At 33.3% G+C, this 15,001-nt stretch overlaps 1 protein-coding gene across 1 annotated transcript; it reads left to right on the top strand.

Moving 5' to 3' along the window:
* The first annotated feature begins 341 nt into the window (after positions 1-341).
* Positions 342-3,413, top strand: LOC149400522 (phosphatidate cytidylyltransferase 4, chloroplastic-like). The gene is made up of 7 exons (XM_089610303.1): positions 342-793; positions 1,187-1,458; positions 1,550-1,740; positions 1,995-2,119; positions 2,274-2,407; positions 2,558-2,673; positions 2,790-3,413. The coding sequence occupies exons 1-7, from the start codon at positions 494-496 to the stop codon at positions 2,879-2,881; spliced, it is 1,230 nt and encodes a 409-aa protein (XP_089466429.1). The 5' UTR covers positions 342-493; the 3' UTR covers positions 2,882-3,413.
* The last annotated feature ends 11,588 nt before the right edge of the window (positions 3,414-15,001 follow it).

The raw sequence follows: 15,001 nt of genomic DNA, 5'->3' as shown, positions 1-15,001 counted from the left end.
TATCATGGCACCAATTTCAAGATACATATAAATAACAGTCAAATATTATAATCCCATATAACTAACAGTTAAATATTCTAATCACTATCATGACTAGCACTAGATCATAACACTAACCAATTTAGATAAAAGGGTTTGAATGTGAAGGAAATTTTAATCCATGCTGATTCCATGATATTTAATAAACTCCGGGAGCTACCCTGACACTACACGTCGTTTTTCCTTCGAAAGGGCGGTTTAACAATGTCGTTTCCGAAACCCGCCACAAACTCGATGAAGGACCCACAAATAAGGCTTTTTCATTAGCAGAAAGCGAAAAAGAAAATAACATAACAAAAAAGAAAATAACATAACAAAAAAGAAAATCATTTGGGAGCTCAGAATCAGCAGAAAGAAAGAACCCAAGAAAGAAGAAGAAGAGAGGCTAAATGTCCTTAATCCAAACCCGAACTTCTTATCTCTCTTGATATTCAACCTTCGAATTCGTCCTCTCATGGCTGCGACGACGGCGACTGCGACGTCGTTTCGCCCGGGGCTCCGCCGCCACAGGCTCCCCATCCCATTCTCCTCCTCTTCGTCTCTCTGCGCGTGCCCTTGTCGTCCGGTTCGCTCGGAATCTCTGATTCTGGCTCGGTCTCGGAGCGTGTCCGACGGCTTAGGGTGGTTCGTCGGCGGCGATAAGTCCGAATTCGCGTCCCAATTCGACGCGCGAGGCGTGCGCTCGAGCCGGAGATTCATCGCCGCCGTGGCTCGTGCCGAACCGGACCGCCGCGGTGACGACAATGCCGAAAAGGTTGGTTGAGTCTTGAGATGACGCTTTGAATTGGACATGTTTCCATTAAAATTTGATGTATAAAAGATTGGAAAAGTTGTTGTATCAATGTTAATTTAAGAAGAAATGAAATCTTTGGATTAAAGTTTTTCTTGAGTTCGTTTTAATGTGAAACAATGCTTACGAAATTCCTAACTGTTTTTCTTGAGTTAATTTTTATTTTAGTTTTTATATGCGAAGTCGTTAATCTAGTAATTGTAATTTGAGGAGTCTCAAAGTTTTCTTAATCGAGTCAGGTAGTTTATACAATTTTCCTCAATGATAAATTTAAAACATAGATAATCATTGAATCTAGTTATTGTAATCAAAAGAGTCTCATGAGCTTGTTAAACCATTGATGTAACTGCATTGCAGGAAGTTGGTGAAAGCCAGACTGTGCATTCGAATTCAAGCCAGTTGAAGAAAAGAATCGTGTTTGGGATCGGCATAGGTGTGAGTGTCGGAGGAATCGTATTGGGCGGAGGATGGGCATTCACTGTGGCTTTAGCAGCGGTGGTGTTTGTGGGGGCACGAGAGTACTTCGAATTGGTGAGGAGCCATGGAATTACCGAAGGAATGACACCGCCGCCTCGATATGTTTCTCGGGTTTGCTCTGTTATCTGTGCTCTCATGCCCGTACTCACATTGTACGACCACTAACGTTTAACGTGTTCGTGTGATTGTTTCGCAATTCTACCAGAACTTAATGTTTGTGTTTATTTATTTATTTTTTCCCAGGTATTTTGGTAATATAGACGTTTCAGTGACATCCGCTGCGTTTGTTGTCGTGACTGCACTGCTTTTGCAGAGAGGGAATCCTCGTTTTGCGCAGCTTAGTAGCACCGTTTTCGGTCTTTTTTACTGTGGTTATCTTCCTTGTTTTTGGGTCAAGCTTCGATGTGGTCTTTCGGCCCCGGCCCTTAATACCGGTAATGCTTTTTCATATGCTCGTTTTGGTAATTGAACTTGGCAAAAATGCGGCTCGTGTAATAAAGATGATGATTATATATATATATATATATATATATATATATATATATATATATATATATATATATATATATATATATATATATATATATCATTCTCTCTCTCTCTCTCTCTCTCTCTCTCTCTCTCTCTCTTCCGGTTTTCCATTGTTCGCTTGTGTTCTCTATCGGATTATATTTCCTAAATTTTGCAGGCGTAGCAGCTTCTTGGCCTATTATTCTCGGAGGCCGGACTCAATGGACAGTTGGTCTTGTCGCGTCCTTAATTTCTATCAGCAGCATCATTGCAGCCGACACTTTTGCTTTTATTGGCGGCAAGGTAAGTGTTTTTTGTGTTGCACCTCTACATTTTTGTCCCTCACATCTAATATGTTTACGAAGCCCCCGCAATCTTAATTACATCTAGAGCTGATTCAACATCTTTATTGGAATTTCGTAAGGACATATTTTTATTTTTGTTTATTTTAATGCAGACATTTGGTAGGACGCCACTCACTAGAATTAGTCCAAAGAAGACATGGGAGGGAACGATCGTAGGCCTCGGTGGTTGTATAGCTACTTCGGTTATGTTATCGAGGATCTTTTGCTGGCCAAGGTCTTTGCTGAGGTACACAATCTTCTATAGTCCTCGTTTATTTATACAGTGAATGCGTGTAAGTAAGCTTTTTTTTTTTAATTGATGTGTGTAAATAAGCTTGATAAGCTTGCCAGTCTTCTATAACCCTTTGGTTAATACAAGGTTTTGGGCTGTTTTCAGTGCAATAGCTTTTGGATTTCTTAATTTCTTTGGGTCTGTGTTTGGCGATCTTACTGAGTCGATGATCAAACGCGATGCCGGTGTCAAAGATTCTGGATCGCTGATTCCAGGACATGGTAACCCCTTATCTCCCGCCGCTGATTTCATTACCTTCATTTTTTTTTTTTTTTTTTTTTTTTCGAAAACCTTTATTTTTTAAAATATCTCCAACCTATATATATTTTTTTTTCAGGTGGAGTATTAGACAGAGTGGATAGTTACGTATTCACCGGCGCACTCGCCTACTCATTTGTCAAAACCCTTCTCCCACTCTATGGTGTTTGAATCAAAGATCAATAATCAGGCAAGCCCAAAAAAGGAAATACCGAATAAAACACTTCCAACCACAATCAATAAGCAAAAGTACAGAGCAGAGATCTATCACGGGGTTGCTCTCAATTTTTTTGTATCAGAAGAAAGAAGGTATCTGGAAGGACACTGGTATGAAAAATTGAGATTTTCGATTAGCAGCTCAACTCCATCAAGCTGGCGTTGCGATTTCTGGTCCCAGAACTCAGGACTCAGAAGGCTATTACTATTAGTGTTATCAACTGTGATACCCAAAGGCTAGTCTTCATTCCCATTTCCCGTCTATTCTATCGTTTATTTATTTATTTTTCCTTTGTAATGCCAAGATAAAAGTTGTGCAGATTGGTCAAGTTGAGATTGTATCATTTTTTGGAAACACCGAGTTTTTGTGCATGAGTAATTTCATTAGCCAGATTCGCTAGACTCAAGTTACAAAACCATGCTCTTAGTTAACAAGCTACAAATAGACTTCTTTTGAATTTGGACTATAATGTCTTAACTTCACGTATTTCATTTTCTTTTATCCTCAATTTTTTTTACACACAATTTTGTTTCACAGATCTCAATTTATGCAAGTCTTCTAGTCTCATATTTAATGATTATTGGATTTTATTGAAATCCAAAATAACACTTCGTATTTTAGGAATTTTTTTTTTTTTTTTACAGATATTTAATATCTTTGTATGGGATATGTGATACAACTATTCCCTGCTTTGGTGGATTATATTTGTTTAAATCTCCTTCCATGCAAGTCAAGCTAAAATATTATCTTGAAAAAAAAGAGGCTAAAATATGAGAGAAAACGGAGTTATAACTGCAATAAAAGGACTAATATTTGTGATTAGTTATGTGGCGGATTGTTGCCCCATTTTACCTGGGTTATCTCATTTTTAAAATATCTTACAATATCTTGTTTTTTTTTATTCTTCTTATGAGACTACCTCGTTTCCTTTCCCGTTTGTATTTTCTAGTACTCCATTACCTCAAGCCTATGAGTTCTTTTTTAAGATTAGTCGATGATAATAGAGGGAGGATAATATTTGCAAAAATGAAGCAAAGTTTAAGTTTATGTAGTAGGTGGTGTTCAATATAATCTTGAAGAAACTTTTGTCATAACATTTAGCTCCCTAGGTTTTTTTAGAAATGACTTCAAATGTAAAGTAAATGAAGGATTATGTGTCTACTTACAGGTAGTTATGAAATTTCCCCTTTTAAGTGTGTTACCAAGCTAAACACGGGCGTTAAATTGAAATAGAATTCCTTTCCGATTTGCCCAATAAGCACAACGATTTATGTTATGGTTCAAAAAAATTCGGTTTTCTTCTGTTTTTGATAACAGCACTGAAATATAATTTTAATTCCAATCATAAGGTTTTTTTTTTTTTTTTTTTTTGGATATTAGATGATAGAACATTTTTTTTTTTTTTTGGCCGGGATTCCAATTTTGTCTGATCGGGAACGTTTATACCAAACTACTACCAATAAACGCATAGACGAGGTATAAAAGAGAGCAAAACATTCAAGAGGCATTTAATATTGATCCGAAGATTCCGAAGGAATTTTAAAATGATTTTTTTTTTGGACTTTTTGTATGAAATAGCCATTTCAAACTTAGTATTTAGCAAAATAGCCAATATTTCACAAGTTGATGCAAAATAGCCACTTATAATGTAAAAATACTAATACACCCTTAATTATTTTCAAAAACTTTAATCTTGCTTTCCAAAAATATAATCCACTTTTCGATAAACCAAAAGTAGAAAAAGAAGAAGAAGATATCAAAAAATTTAATCATACTTTCAAAAAATTTAATCCACTGTGCGAGAAATTAGAAGAAGAATAAGATGTCAAAAAATTTAATCCTGCTTTCAAAATTTTTAATCCACTGTGCGATAAATCAGAAGAAAAAGATGCAGAAAAACTCGACGACGATCTCCGACGGCGATCGAACACAAACAGCCTGCTTCGCGACTGATACGAAGAAATCGATAATGATGATGATGATGACGACGAGATGAAACGAGATCCTGAGCTATTGACGATGAGTACGGCAATTTGTACTCATTGACGAAGACGAAACTGCGAAGACGAGGACGGCGATGGCGATCGACGAAGACGAGGACAGCGATGACGACGACGACCGACGGAAATGACGGCGACGATCTCCGATATCGATCGAGAGCTATTTTTAGGGCTTTTTTTTCATCGATTGTATTGTTTGGATAAACTGAGTATTTGGTGTATAAAGATATTTTGGGGGTTTTGTCAATTTTGGCTATTTTGCCTCAACTTTGAAAAGTTTGACTATTTTGCTAAACCTAAACTTTAAACGGGCTAGATAGCCGCATCGCCTTTTTTTTTTTTTGGTTTTGCATCAAACGTATATGAAGTCATTATAGCACCTCAACTTATTTACGACACTCAAAAAGACAAAAAAAAAAACCCAAAATAGATAGAAATGTTTTTGGGTATTTTGTCTTTTTGAGTGCCGTAAATAAATTGAAGTGGTTATTTACAAAACATTGACTATCTAGTAATTCTTAAATTTTCGGTAGCTTATTTATATAAATATAAAGGTTTTTTCAAACTAACTTGGTGCAAAATTTATAAAATAAGCTCATAATTTTCGAATTTCGAGTTTCTACTCAAGTTGAAGAAGCTCTTAATTTTCTAATTTCGACTCAAGTTAACAAGCATACATTACATTTCAGGTTAATACAAATTTTATATCAGCAGAAAACTATAATGCTTCATTCTAATCTAGAAGCCTCTTGTTGCGTCATAAAGTATGAGACTAAATTTGATAATCATCATTTGCAAGTATACAATCTTAGCACTATCTGTATGGTCGTTATGATAAAACCTATATAATGCCACCAACCCTAATCTTCAAAGCTCTTGCTTTTAAATCTCCTATTCATTTTAAATATTAATTAAATTATTATTCCTAAAATGGCAATTGATCAAAATGTTGTAGAGAACTTTTAAAAATGTGCAGCCATGTGACAAATGAAGGGCAAGTTATTTTTCTTCTCCAATTAAAATTATGAAAGAGCATTGACTATAAACACTTTAGCTAAATTACTTCATCTAAATTATATCCATCCAAAAAGAACTAATTGCTGGTGGTTATGATAATGTGGACACATTTCATGATATGTCATACAGAAACGAAAAAACATGATGAAATGTCCAAGCACCTACCCTTTTTGACACACACACACACACACACACACACACACACACACACAATAATAATAGAAAAAACAATTATTAAAAAATTCCTTTTTTCCAAAGTTGTTGACCCATTTAGTCTTTAATCACTTCATTATTTTGATAGTGATATATCGTTGTTCATGGGCTCAATATGTCAACCTTAGTCGAGGGAGACAAAGGGAGGGTCTTATTGGGACACAAAGCTCGCATAAAATTCCTCACCCTTTGGCCTATTGTTTCGTTAAAAAGATATTAATTTATACATTCCTTCTTTATATTGAATTAAATTATGAGTTATTGTCAACTTGTTTTCAGTACCGTGCGAGTGTGAACTATGAAATGCATGATTATGATTGCAAAGCAAAAGTCAATCTCTTAGCATATAACCGAAAGGCCTAAAATAATTCAAGAAAAGTTGTCACCAATTATAACTCCTATTGGCAACAACCACTCAAAGACATGGATGGTCCAAACTAGAGATTTCCAACCCTTTTGTAATTTCATGTAAGTTGTGACCTTTTTTAACTTATCTTCTTGGCCTAACGTGGCTATTTTAAATATGACCAATTGCATTAACTCATATAGTCCGTTACATAACAAAAAAAAAAATATTCTTTACCTTCGTTTCATCCAAAATTTAACTAGATATATCATCAAAAGCGTCAAAACACGTAGTACTAGACTTCTAATAATTTGTCTTTATTTACCTTTTTTGTCAATAGGGGGAAAATAGGGTCTAACAATTAAATCATATTAATACTCCTCCTTGGTCTCCCAAAAAATCTCTTAGGGCTTTCAATCTTCGGCGATTTTGAGATAGAGAAACTCCGATGGTCTCACTAATGAAAAACTTTGAACCTAGAGAAATGTATCTTTTATTTTTATTTTCTTCTTCATGTTTTATTTTATTATTAATTATGTTTCAATAATCCAGACTTATTAGATCTAGGTTTTTGTATTGCTCGATTTTTAATCAGAGTAGTTTTGAAATTTTTTTTTCAGGTGTGAATCTCGTATCTAAGATATGGTTTTCTTTTTTGGGCGTACGTGATTCTCTATTAGATAATACCCATAAAATCGCAATCTGCAACAAGCGAATGGAAGGAATAGAAAGTCTAGTAATATGTGTAACATAAGTGTTTAGTTGATTATATTGACCACCGATTATAATGTGTTAATTTGTTGCTCATATTGATCACTTATACAAAGACTATATTTATTGAAAATGTGCTGGAAAGTTTCTAGTAGATTATATACACACGCCAAGTAAAAGTCTATGAAGAGATTCTTGCGTGCTCTATAATATGTATATGATTTCATCATCTATCATTGTAGCGAAAGGAAGAACAAAAAAAAAAAAATCTATTTGTTTTGTTTACGTACTTGTGTTTTAATAGGGATATCTTTTGACCACGAGAGTAATGTTATAATGCATTTCGAAAAAAAATACGAAACATATATAACAGCTTGGTATTTTATGGAGAAGGAAAAATCTTATCAAAATACATATAAACTAAAAACAAACGGACACAAGAAAACGACGAGATAAATAATTGTTGGGTTGACCCTTCAAAAAAATTTGAATGCTAACGAACATAAAATAACAAGAATAATAAAGGGGTTTATGTAGATGACGATAATGGGAGAAGGATAAAAGGACAGAAACGAGGGCTTAAGACTAGCCAACTCATCCATGCAAGCATGGTGGAGCCATTAAACAACCCAAATATATGAAAATGAGAGAGAGAGAGAGAGAGAGAGAGAGAGAGAGAGAGAGAGCAATGAGTGTGTCTTGTTTTGTTAATGGAGGGCCTACAATAAGTGGCTTTAGACAATCATATAAGTGCTTACTTTTGGGTTTTTGGCATAAAAGAAATGGAAATGTGTGGGATACAAAGAATGCGTTGTTTCTAAGCTGACTAACCACAATCATGAAATTACATATGAAAAGAAATTAAATAAAGATGAGAAAAGTAGAGAGAAAGAAAAGAGAAAAATCACAAAACAATAATAGTGATGGAAAGAGAGAGGGTCGCAAGAAGATATGGTGGGCAATCATCTAAAGAAAGTTAAATTAGTACACATGTATAATTAGTTTCTAATATGCGTCTCGAATGTTGATATATATATATATATATATATATATATATATATATATATGTATATATATAATAATATTTTTGCAATCAATCTCTTAAATAAAATTTTATGAAATCATTGAAAAATATTTAGAATTAAAATTGAATTAAAAAGTTTAAATTAAATTAGAAAAGATATTAAGTTCATATTTTGAATATGATATTTGTTTTTACTTCATAGATTGAAGATTATAACATTTTAATAATAAGACAAAGATGAGAGAGAGGGGTTGTGGCCGGAGATTTGAGGGACCGAAACCTCTTTGAAATGCAATCTCCACCTCGAGGCGCTAACCAAGCCCAACGATCATAGGGCCAATGAGCAACTCGAGAGATCCCTCTCAAACTATCTATTTATGTATGTGGTGCCTCATGAATCATGTGTAAATAAATCTTAATTATGACATTATAGTAAATGGATTTTGGACTCCTCAAATGTAAGGGCGTTAAGGACATAAAAGTTATGCATTGTGGCGGTTATAAAGGACTCCTCAAACTTTTCGTTTACATCTTCGTAGTACCCTAGTGTAAGTAAGAGTATGAACTTATCTCAAATGATGGTGGAAGCTGATTGTCTTCAAGTTGTTTATATATGCCAAAGTTTGAGTTACCGGGGTAACCGGTTGGTTTTCGCGTGCTATATCGCTCACCACCAGATTCCGATAGTAAAACGCGTACAAAATCATAAAATACCAAGAAAATCGGGGTTTACCGCGTCGGTATCGGTAGAGAATCATGCGATGCAAAAAACTGTCTCAAAAAACTTTAAACTATTATACACTCCAAAATAACATATCTCATTTCGGTAAAATTGTTCTATTGATTGTAAAATTTTGTTCAGAGTTGAATTGGGTGAATTTACTTTACCTACGACGTATGCTGCTCATGCGCTTGTTCGAGCATTTAGTTTATTTTTCAAATTGAACTGTCAGGAGGAGTATGTTTGTTCAAAGATTCGTGCTAAATTCTTAATACAATATTTATCATTTCATTAGTATACACATAATTTATATTAAAGCCTAAATTATCATAAAAATTATGAATTTCGACTATTTATTAGTCATAATTTCAGTGATAACAATCTGAGAACAGAGAAATCGAATTAATAAGAATACTTTTTTTTCTTTTAATTTACACATAATTTATATTAAGGCCTGAATTATCATAAAAGTTATCAATTTAAACTATTTATTGTTGTCAGAATTTCGGTGACAACATACATAGATAGAAGTCATAGAACAGAGAAAAGAATAAGTGAATTAATATGATTAATTTATTTTTCTATATCACTAATTAGTATATACTAAATATATGTATTTTACATATTTTCATGATAAAATCTGATTTTTATTGCACACGCATACCTATGCCATGTAAATCTCAACCCCACAACACGTCTTCCAAATTCCAATTTATAGCACTACTTTCATTTAACTTTATCGAAGCTTTTTATTGTAAATTACAATTTGCATTGGAGGCCCACATGGTTTGGCTTTAGCATGTTCATTTGTAAGTTTTCCCTCATCTAATTGCATCCTAAAAAATTGTTGCAGCAATTCTTTCATTTATTTTCTTATTACTTTGCTTTTTCTTTCATATAAGTAAATAACTGTTATCTTGAAAAGGATGCTATGAGTACTGAGTAGTACCAAGGGATTAGAGAATGATCTTTATACGCTCCTTCGTCATTAAGTACACGAGCCACTAGTATATATTTTCACACACACACACACACATTAGGAGACAACTAATTAATTTTAAGTTTGATATGGTTCGGAATAATACGACTTGACATGCATGCTATAACAAAAAGAAAAGACAATTCATAAAGTTGATATATTATATCATTTACTTACGGATTGAAATTCTCTTGAAAGCATCTTTTAAAATCATATATATATATATATATATATATATATATACATATGTATATAAGACATTTCTTCGCTACTAAGGAAACATATATCAAATCTTACAATATTCTTGATTGGCATACGTGTTTCGATGGAGTGAATGTAGGAATTGTAACACATATGAAAGAAAACATTTTTATTACATGATAGGGATATGCAAGTATATATCAAAGAGAGAGAAAAATATATATTTGAATTTAATAATGCGGTGCATGGCATTAAGAATGAAAGTTGTGCATGGAATAGGATTCTCATAATAATAGACATGTCTTCGTGAATTATTGAAATCTTTCCGCACTAGGTTGATCTTGATCGATCAAGTTACATTAGTTCTTCGTGTAGCGAGTAATCATTGGATTAGTTTACAACAAAGCAGTACTTTTCAAAGTTTATTCTTTAACCATGCAATATTATGGGGGTCCCATTTTCTTTTATATGTGCTTTTTTGCTACACCTATAGGAGAATTGATTTTTGGCCTTTAGGTTTTGATTAAAAATATGTATATTATATGGGTGTTGAATAATATTAGAGAAAATCTCATAATATTAAGCTTAGTGTCATGCTTTATTTTTTATTTTTTTTAATATTAGATAGAGGACAAAAGCTGCCGAATGTTATTGAGTCTTTAGAGCACATATATTTGTTCTTTCAAAATAACTGAAATTCCTCGCTCCTAGGAAGGCTTCTTCAAGACAAAAGTGCTTACCTCTATTCCTTAATGAAAAGTTATTTATCATTATACTTTCCAATGCAGATTGATTTTTTTCTTTCTTTTTTTTTTCTTCCAGAGCTTACAATAAAGTGTGTTGCTTTTATGGGCTTCCATATCTAGAAGATGCTTAGATCTCTCTCTCTCTCTCTCTCTCTCTCTCTCTCTCTCTCTCTCTCTCCATGGAATCTGCTTTCAGACGATGAGGTGACTAAAAGCTAGCACTAAATATTTTAGGTCCATGAAAGAGTAATTTCAGAATGGATTGCTGTGAGAATTCTAAAGTAAATCCTCTTTCCCGCTAATTTGCCTATACATATATATTATTTCCTTTTCTTCTCCCAAATAGGCCACGTACGTTTATGTAGAGGGACTTTGGCAATAAACACTATCATTGCATTGCAACACATGATTATGGTTCAATCATAGCAAGTTAAATTATATACCTCTTGGTATCCTATTAGGTCTGCGTCTGACTAGCCCAGCTTATACACCCTAATTAATGTATTAAAAAGATGGCAAGATTCTGGATCAGCTTCATTGTAGTTTAAAAATAATAAAGACACTTTTATTGGACATGAGACTGGACCATATAGGTCAGTTCTTTATGCCCATGTTGATCACTACCCCAAAGTTAACCTTTTATTTGTGTGTGGAGGGAAATAGTTCCTTCTTCCAACTCTTATTTTAATAATTTCTCTCTTGAAATTGACTGTTCATTAATTCACAATTTACTTTATAGAAGGAAGAGGAAAAAAAAGTGGTAGAAATTAACGAAATAAGTTCACTTTGCTCCTAGCCATTTTTTGAAACATAGCTTTCACGTAATCAAAAGATCATATCCTTTTTTCTCTTCCATTTTGCCACTATGATTGTCCCTTTTGGGGATATTTTAGCTATGTAGTAGTTGACAAGAGAAATAATGTAGCTCGCGAGTAGTGTAACTCTGAAGCCAATTTGATGATGACAAAAAGACAAGAAGTATATATACAAATGGGTATCCACCATGATATATATCCTTACATGTCTTCTCTTTGACCAAATGAAGTAACTGATGGGCAACAGTCATAATTTTTTCTAAAAATTAAATTAAAAACAATCATAAGAATTGGTCTAATAATTCCAACAAATGTATACTCGTAAAAATCATTTAGCATCACTCAAGGTGAAAAGTGACATCATTCGCAACAGCCTCAAGATAAATATAAATGTCATATAATATAACACAATTTCTTAATTTAGATATTTATATAATTATAAACACACAACGGCGCAGAAAAACACCACCGCAGTTGGAAAAGCGTAGCAACAATTAAGTATGGGGGACTCTGATATACGAACAATATATTGTAACTTTTTATTTTTTGGTTAAAAGAAATGACAAAATATTAAGTGAGTGCTGTGATCATGATGCATGAGAGAGAGAGAGAAGAAAAACACGATAGAAAAAGAATATGATGGTCGGTACTAAGAGGCATGATATCTTGATCAGAAGTACAAAACCCTCGCAAGTTCTGAACAATAAAGATCTCAATCAAGCATGTATGTGTATATATTTCTTCTTAGATGACTCCCATAATCACTAATGAAAGTCATGTTGGAAAAGGCTGAGAAAATCATGCCGAACCAATGCGCAACAAATATATAAGGTCATCCAAAAGTAGTACAAAAAATTGGTCTTTATTGTACGTAGGTGCTTGAAAACAATGATGAAAACTAACGTCATGAACATAACTTATAACTTTCTTATCATTTGTTTTTCAAATTTAAAGAGTGTCAAAACATAACCAAAGAGAAATTTCATAATATGAACCTCAAAATTAATAAAATATCAAAACTAGACTTCCTACTTCGAAAATATATAAAAATGGATTTTTGTCCATATTTTGGACAAAAATACCCTTCTGATCATATAGCTTCATATGGCATCATATGATATCGTACGCTATCCTACGCATCGTATGTCATCGTACGATATCGTATGTCGTACGCCATTGTATATCACGATGATCAGAAAGTTATTTTTGTCCGAAATAGGAATATAAATTCATTTTTATATATTTTTGAAATAAGAGGTCTAATTTTGATATTTTGTTAACTTTGAGGTCCATATAATGAAATTTTCTGTATCCACAAAAATGAGCTCCAATATTTTCAGATATCGTAAGAGTAGTTTTGTAATATCACGCATTAGTTTGTTAGTTCCTCTCTCTTTAGCTCATCTGTTTATATAATCTAGGAATCAGACAAGACTCAGACTCTATCCATCATACTCATGGATATCTCAGCCTTAGTTCGAAATAGTATTGGCTCTCAAGCTGCCATTAATCCAAGTCGTTAGGGGTAGTTTTTCCTCCTCATTGCACCATTATAAGTTTTAAGGGGCGATGAGGTCTTAACGAAGCCATGGTATTCTAAACAATCATGTGCAGGGCATCACCCATTAAAAGTTATGGGCATTTATATGATATGATTTTATGTACATCCATTTAAAATAATTATTTTGTTTAGGGTGTTCTAGTCAGATAACCACTTAAAATCGAAAGAATTGAGAAATAGCAAAGAGTTATCTAATTTAGCAAAATAGTATGAACTTCAAAAACCTATTGTAATTGAATAGTGACACATGTATATGATGTACATAAAGTGTCAAACTATCGCTTATTTATTGAAAACTTAAAATCTCAACTATTTTGCTTAGAAACTTATAATTTTTTCTATTTTCCTAATAATTTAGTTAAGAATGCCTTTTTTGGCGAATTTTAAGTATACCAATGTGTTATATATATATATTATATATATATATATATATATATATATAGATTTTTTTTTATAATATGTATATATATTAAAATGTGAAAATAACATATTTTTTTAGACTATGGATCATTATATTTGATCTTTTCAACAATGAACTAATTTCTTATTTTTAACCTACTTTATTTTGAGATTGCTTATCCATTTCATAATTAAACGGATAAAACAAAGTAAATTTTGGACTTACTCTTTGAAAATAAAAAGGAATTTGCTAGATGATTAGTTTGACAACGATGACCATTGGTCTTTGTCTCACTAGTTATATGAGTAACAAGGTGCATGAGACTCGTGTATATAGTGATATATCAGTGGTCTGCAATATGTCGCAATAACGCATCTACTTGATATTGCTTACTCGATGAAAAGAGTATGTCAGTTTACGCATGAAAAGAGTACTTACAGCCCAAGTGGGGCCAACGTCTTCCTAACTTTCCAAATAAAAAAATACATGGCAGTTGTGGGAATTGATGAGTTGAATTCTAAATATCGTCTTCGAAAGCCTTCAAGAATTGAAATCAAATAAGGATTCGACATTAACTCGTTAGAGCGTGATATGGGAATACGGCCACATATTTGGGAAAACCTTATAGAAAGGCGCGACGAAGTTCGAAGAGCTTATATTAAAGTCGGTATGTATCAACCTATACTTCTTAATTCTCCAAAATCTAAGGAAAAACATTCTCGTAGATTTCAATTATCTTTGTTGGATCTTATGTGGCATAGTTTTAAGTTTGGCAAAACAAAGTGTAACAGTTGTTCAAATCAAAACTTCAAGAATTTGTTCGAGCGAGTTCAAGACCCGGGGTACTTATGTATTTTTCCTCCAGCGCGAAAAAGAAACTAGACACGAATTTTAGTTCTGATTTTCATGGACAGATAAGATCGAATTTCTTAGTGAATCTGACTTATTAGCTTTCCGAGAGATTAGAAATTGTATCATTTAAAACCCACCTAGGATTGTTTCGATAAATTCACTTTTCTATTTGGTTAATCCATGTAATCATATTCTTGTGCTCGTCTCTCTATTCCGGAGATCATACTAAGTGTGTGAGAACGTGTTTTTGCATTGATGTGTTCGACAATCTTCAAGAAAGGATGGAGTTGAAACAGAGAGGGAGTCTCGAATCTGAGGGGAGCTCAGATCTACATCAAATCTGAGGGGAGCTCAGATCTACATTGGAGAAGTCAAAGACGAAGGTGTTTGTGAGGGAGTCATCAAACTTAATATTTATGTTCCTTTGACGATTGAGATAGTGGATTGTTTTCATCCGGACATATCAGTCCCCCTGAGTAGGTGCTTTA

Source organism: Urtica dioica, chromosome 4, assembly GCF_054948205.1.
Source record: "Urtica dioica subsp. dioica isolate 48M chromosome 4, U.dioica_male_clone48M_v1_H2, whole genome shotgun sequence".
In the NCBI taxonomy this organism is placed as follows: domain Eukaryota; kingdom Viridiplantae; phylum Streptophyta; class Magnoliopsida; order Rosales; family Urticaceae; genus Urtica; species Urtica dioica.
The sequence above is the reverse complement of the archived record's forward strand: the minus strand, read 5'-3'. Positions and strand labels throughout refer to the sequence as shown.

Excerpts from the sequence above, each read along its gene's own strand:
- LOC149400522 (XM_089610303.1), top strand. The coding sequence starts at position 494 with ATGGCTGCGACGACGGCGACTGCGACGTCGTTTCGCCCGGGGCTCCGC. Across the intron at positions 1,459-1,549 it reads CTCATGCCCGTACTCACATT|GTATTTTGGTAATATAGACG; the intron begins GTACGACCACTA and ends ATTTTTTCCCAG. Across the intron at positions 2,120-2,273 it reads TTGCTTTTATTGGCGGCAAG|ACATTTGGTAGGACGCCACT; the intron begins GTAAGTGTTTTT and ends ATTTTAATGCAG.